General features: G+C 48.4%; 1 protein-coding gene across 1 annotated transcript in view; it reads left to right on the plus strand.

Moving 5' to 3' along the window:
- The window catches only part of Flt4 (fms related receptor tyrosine kinase 4), a 43,490-nt gene extending 37,490 nt beyond the window's left edge, over nucleotides 1–6,000 (plus strand). The window contains exons 28-30 of the mRNA XM_042688989.1: nucleotides 111–231; nucleotides 802–887; nucleotides 4,018–6,000. Coding sequence (XP_042544923.1) covers nucleotides 111–231; nucleotides 802–887; nucleotides 4,018–4,222 — 412 coding nt within the window. The 3' untranslated portion in view covers nucleotides 4,223–6,000. The remainder of the gene's footprint in view (nucleotides 1–110; nucleotides 232–801; nucleotides 888–4,017) is intronic.

A 6,000-nucleotide genomic window follows, 5' to 3' on the forward strand; every position in this document is an offset into this window, starting at 1 on the left:
TCTGACACAGGCATCCCTTCCCTACTATGGAAGGACGTGCCAAGAGGCCCGCCTCTGGAGGAGAGGAGGCGGCTCTCAGGAGACCAGGTTCTGTGCTCTTCTTCCCACAGATACTACAACTGTGTGTCCTTTCCTGGATGCCTGGCCCGAGGGGCTCAGACAGAGGGTTCCTCCAGGATGAAGACGTTTGAAGAATTTCCCATGACCCCTACCACCTATAAAGCGTCGGTGGTAAGGGAAGGAAGGAGGGATGTGTTCCTTAGAGTAGGACTGAGGGAAATGCACAGAGATCTTTTTTAACCTATCTTTTTTTTTTATTTTCTAATTTTTTGTCAATTGTGGGGCTTCAACTCAGGGCCTGGGTGCTGTCTCTGAGCTCTTTTTGCTCAAGGCTAGCGCTCTACCACTTTGAGCCACAGCGCCACTTGCAGTTTTCTGGTGGTTCAGTGGAGATAAGAGTCTCACAGACTTTCCAGCCCAGACTGGCTTTGAACCTCAATCCTCCAATCTCAGCCTCCTGAGTAGCAAGGATGACAGGTGTGAGACACCAGGGCCTGGTTTATTCTATTTTTATACATGCAACAGATTACTTCAACCCTTCATCTTCATTCATACACTCCTCTGTTGTAAACTCCATCTCCCTCTCCTCTCCCACACACACCCCCATCCCCACTAGAACCTGTTTTACTTTAATGTCGCACATTATTATTTTCAGCCTATGTTCATTACACCAAGGGGCTTTATTAGGGAGACCAGCTGCCTGGCAGAACTGCTTCCCATAAGCCCATTCTCTCTGCACAGGACAACCAGACAGACAGCGGAATGGTGCTGGCTTCGGAGGAGTTTGAGCGGATAGAAAGTAGACATAGACAAGAAGATAGCTTCAGGTAAGGACTTGTGGAACTTACACCCCTACAAGGATTGGGCATGGTCTATGCTGGGAAATCCTTCAGCGGGGTTTAGCAAGGGAAGCTGGGAACTGACTGTGTCTTGTCAGTCTTATTCAACACCTTTTGTGGCCAGGTACTAGTGCCGGTGGCTCACCCCTATAATCCTAGCTACTCAGGAGGCTGAGAGCTGAGGATCATGGTTCGAAGCCAGCCCATGCAGGAAAGTCCATTCATCTGTAATAAACTATTCAGAAAAAGCCAGAAGTAGCACTGTGGCTCAAGTGGTAGAGTGCTAGCCTTGGGCAAAAGAAGCTCAGGGACAGTGCCCAGGCCCTGAGTTCAAGCCCCAGGACTGACAAAAAAAAAAGAAAAAGAAAAGGAACATGAAAGAGTTAAAGGGCTGGGCGCTGGTGGCTCTCACCTGGAATCCTACCTACTCAGAAGGCTGAGATCTGAGGATCGTGGTTCAAAGCCAGGAAGAAAAATCCATGAGACTCTTATCTCCAATAAACCACCAGAAAACAGGAAGTGGCTCTGTGGCTCAAGTGGTAGAGCGCTCGCCTTGAGCTGAAGAGCTGAGGGACAGCGCCCAGGCCCAGAGTTCAAGCCCAAGGTCTACTGAAAATATCCACCAAGTTGATGCCCACATTGCTCTTGAGATGGCATGACTGAAACATTCTTTTTCACTTCCAAGTCTGTGAGGAGAAAGAGGAGGGGTTTATCTGTCCGGGTCCCCCCTGGTTTCCACTAGCTCAGGGTCTCCCATGGGGAGTCAACTCTTCCTCATTTCTGGGTGGCGTTGCTCTTCAGTGAATGCTAAAGATGGCAGATGGCATGCCTTGCAGTGTGATCTAGATAAAAGGAGATCCAGGCTTATCATTGGCTATCATGGATGAATAGCAGCATCCAGTGCTGTCCATCAGCCCCTAGATAAGGGGCTGCCTGGTCCTCAGTGGCAGTTCCACGAGGAACGTGAGTGGGAAGAAGGTGGTGAGTCTGACAGGGCAGAATAAGGAAACCTGGGAAGCCACATCCCTCAGTTCTGTCATGTAGCTCTGACAAAATACCTGAGTCTGGGTAACTTGTAATGAGAAGAAATTCAGTAGGCCTGTGATTTTGGAGGCTGGGGAGTTTATATATATATATATATATTGGTGCCACCATCTGCTTTTATGATAAACCCTTTCTTGTAGTAATGACATGGATTTGCTAGGCAACCTCACTGCGTGACTAACTTTAAGGTCCCACCTCCACACACTTGTTGCTTTGGGGACTGAGTCCCCAACGTTTGAGCTTTGGGGAACACATTCAAACCATGATACTGTCTAAATATGCCCCTTTTTTTGCCTGGGGAACTTGCTATTCATGCTGTAGGAAATTCCAACAGGAATAATCATGCCTTGGAAAAATAGATAGATATATAAGCATTATCCATGTGAAGTTATTATAAGACTAACACAGGAAATTAGAATGAAAACGTCACAGTAGGACATTCTTCAGAAAGGAAAATTAACACCGTGTGCCAACAAGAAAGAAATACATCACAAAACCAACAGCTGCACCATGAATCAGAAGTTAACTAATTCAGAAATAGAAATGGACAATTGTGAAGATACAAAATGACTAAATGCAGGAAGGAAAAATAAATTCTCTGACTATATCTGAAGCATAATGTCAACGTAACCAATCATACAGCGTAGGTCATAGAGAACAGTCCCAAAAAGAATTAAGAAAATAACATGGGAACAAAGATGTGAACGTATCAAACATAGAAGATGAGAAGATATATAATACCTATAACATGGGAGCCCCTGAATAGGAAAATGCAGTGGAATGAAATCACTTGCTTCAACTTATATTCAAGATAACACAAATAAAAGACGAGCTGAATCTACATATTGGAGGGACGCCGAGGAAAATATCAAGCTCTGGAGACATATCTAGAACTATTTGGCTTGAGAAAGAGAGCAAGAATGAGAAAGTGAGATTAGTATCAGGATTACCTCAATAGCATGTGCCAAGCAAAACAAGAATAAATCAGTTATTTCCAGGAAAATTCATCATGGGAACTAAGGATTTAGCATAGTGGGGCAATCAGCAAGGCAGGGAGGGGGTAACCTGCGGAGACTCACGGGCCATGGTGAGAAGCTGGGTTTAATTACAGGAGCGATGAAAGCCACTGGAGGGTGTTCTCAGAGGAGGTCCTCATACCATGTCTAATTTAAAGGATCTCTCTAAAGATTGGGTCTTGGGGAGGCAGTACTGGAGGCAGAGACCTGCCGGGGTGGTTGTGGGGGGCGTTATTTCTGATCCTGCAATGATGGTAGGCTCCCTGATGTAAGGCCACGGGGTGGGAAAGGTGTCGGTGGACATTTCCGTAGTAAGAATGGACAGGAATTCTGTCTGTGGGTGTCACCTCTTTCTTTTCTTTCTGTGAGATACGAAAGCTGCAGAAAAATCAAGGGCAGCAGCTTAGGTGTTTGGCTTAAGTAACTGAGTAAAAAAACAGATTGCTCAAGATAGGTAGACAAGCTAGAGACCTCTGGGCATAGGAATGGCCATACATCCAAAATAGCAATGAGCAGGGAGAGTCCTCTAGACCTCAGAAAAATTGGGTTTTAGAAAAAAATGGGTCTCCTGGAAGCCAGAGAGTATCCAGAAATGACAGACAGACAGACAGACACACACACACACACACACACACACACACACACACACACACACACGTTCATTCAGGACATTGCACTTCTCAGCAAATGGCAACAGAGGGCGCTCTTCTCATAATGAGCCAGGAGAAAGTGCCCCCACTCCCCCACCAGAGGCATGAGAACTAGGCAGGTGCATTCAGTGTAATGAAGCAGAGGGGTTGTTGTTGTTGTTTGTGGGGGGCAGGGGTAGGGGAATGAAGTCAAACATTTTCATGGTCCTGTGTCTAGGTTTGGGGCAGAGGGATCCCCAGTGAGTATCAGCTCCTCTGGCTTGTGGTTTAAGACGAGGCTGTGGGTGTTTCCCAATGTCTCTGAGCAGGCGTACATCCTCCAACTGTGTCTTTGACGATTCTATTCAGAGCCTGAACGTGGTCCAGTCTCCTCTGCTGGCCTTACTGACCTTCTCCTCTGTGTCTCAGCAGCTGTAAAGGACCTGGCCAGGATGTGGATGACAGCCGGGCACACCCTGACCTCCAGGGGAGGCGGCGGAGGACCAACCGGGGTGGAGGACAAGCGGGCCAGGGGTTCTATAACACGGAGTACGGGAAGCTTTCACAACCGTGTGAGGAGGCCTGCCACACCCCATCGGGGGGTGCGCCCTTCTTCACAGACAACGGCTACTAAGGCAACACTGGCAACACCTCCTTGTCCCTTGAGTTCTGAAATCTGGGGGGTGGGGGAAGAAGGGGACATCCCTGCCAAGGGTGAACAAGAGGGTCGGAGATCCAGGCTGGGAATGCATCTCCCCTGACACCAGCCTGGGAGGCATTTCCTCTTCCTTCTGTACAGCTTCCATAGCTGGGAAGAGCCGGACGTCAAGTTCAAGGGCTCCCCTGAACTCTGCCACAAGACCTGTCCCAGGCCACCCTTGGCTCTATCTCTCCTTCAGATTCAACCACCATTTAGCTGGTCCCTGGGCTAGGCACTTCAAGGCCTCTGCAGTAGCTCTTTTGTATCACCGAGTGTGAGCCACGTGGTTCCTGTACTCCTGTATGACACACGCGCACGTGAGTGAGGCTGAAGAGTTGCAGAGTGACTGAGGTAGAGCTAGATTTGAGCCACCATCTTATAGTCCTTTTTCCAGCAGCCACCCATTCCCATGGAGAAGGACTAGAAGCAGGTGGCTATCTCTCAAGCACTGAAGAGAGCATACCACATTTCCATCCCAGTGTCACCCCAATGAAGAGTTGGGGACCGGGGTGGGGTAGGGGAGGTTCCTCTCCTGCATGAAACTATTGGGAGTGGCCAGGCCAGGGACCAACCCTTGTTGGACATTGAACTCAATGGCATCTGAATTGGCCGAGAAGCTCACGGGGTAGCTTTTTGTATGGGATGAGCCAGTTACAAAGCATGAAGCAGAGTCTCCACCCCGAGAACTGAAGAGAACCGTTGAACAGATTCTTTTTATTTTTATTATTTTTCAGTTAGAAGGTTAGAGACTATTTCAGCTGCTGTGAAGAATTTACTTTTCAAAACTTCAGGTGGAAGGGAAGCCCCATGAATCTAGATTTTGTTTGTTTTTTTTGCCCCCCAAAGTCAGAGGCCTTCAGCACAGACACCTCGGTTAACACCTGTCTCTTTTTGAGAAGGTTCCTTAGCTCCCACCTGGCTGGCCAAGAACCTAAAACCCAACTCGTTCTACAGCTGCCCTGTGTGATTCTTTCCCCTTGTTCTGGGGACCTCCGTGTTCTCCGAGAGACAAATTCCAATGGTTTCACTGAGGAAGGCTTCGAGTGTCACAGAGAACAGTTACCCCATAGCACTCTTCTATCCATGGGCATGCCTGTAGCCCTTTAAGGACACTGCTTTCTGCCTTCCCTTTGCCTGGGCTGGCATCTTTGTCCTCAAAGTGGGGAAGGGCCGAGAGGCCCTCCCTCCCCCTGGAGTCACTCTGTGCAAACCTCCCAGCCATCTCCCAACAGGAAGCTCTTCATCTCCATTAGTAACAAGGAGATGGTTCCTCCCATCCCCACCCCCATCCCCACAAGACGTTTGCAGGACAGACGTCCATGCAGCGAGCAGGGACTTGCTAGGAAGACCCTCCCTACCGAGCGTGTTGTGATGCCATGAATTCAGGGATGACCGTTGGGTTAACCACCCACATCCGCCCCTTCCTCTGCATGCCACCTGCCACGTGGGGACTTGCATCAAGGCTTAACAGAGACTCAAAGGACCAAAGCCACCCATGTGGGTGCAGGACTCAGCTTGTCCTGTGGTATATACTACCTGTTTGTGTCCCCCCTCCCCTTCCTGCCATATAACTGTACCCCCCCAAAAAAAATGTACTGGGGAAGAAAACTTACTATGCCTTTGTAGACAATGTTCTCTGAAAAGATTTAAAATATTTAACAGAAGATAATAATACATTTGATGCCAGTCTTTTGAGTTACAACGAGTGGACG

Source organism: Dipodomys spectabilis, unplaced genomic scaffold (genome assembly GCF_019054845.1).
Source record: "Dipodomys spectabilis isolate Male_0828 unplaced genomic scaffold, ASM1905484v1 ptg000119l, whole genome shotgun sequence".
Lineage (NCBI taxonomy): Eukaryota > Metazoa > Chordata > Mammalia > Rodentia > Heteromyidae > Dipodomys > Dipodomys spectabilis.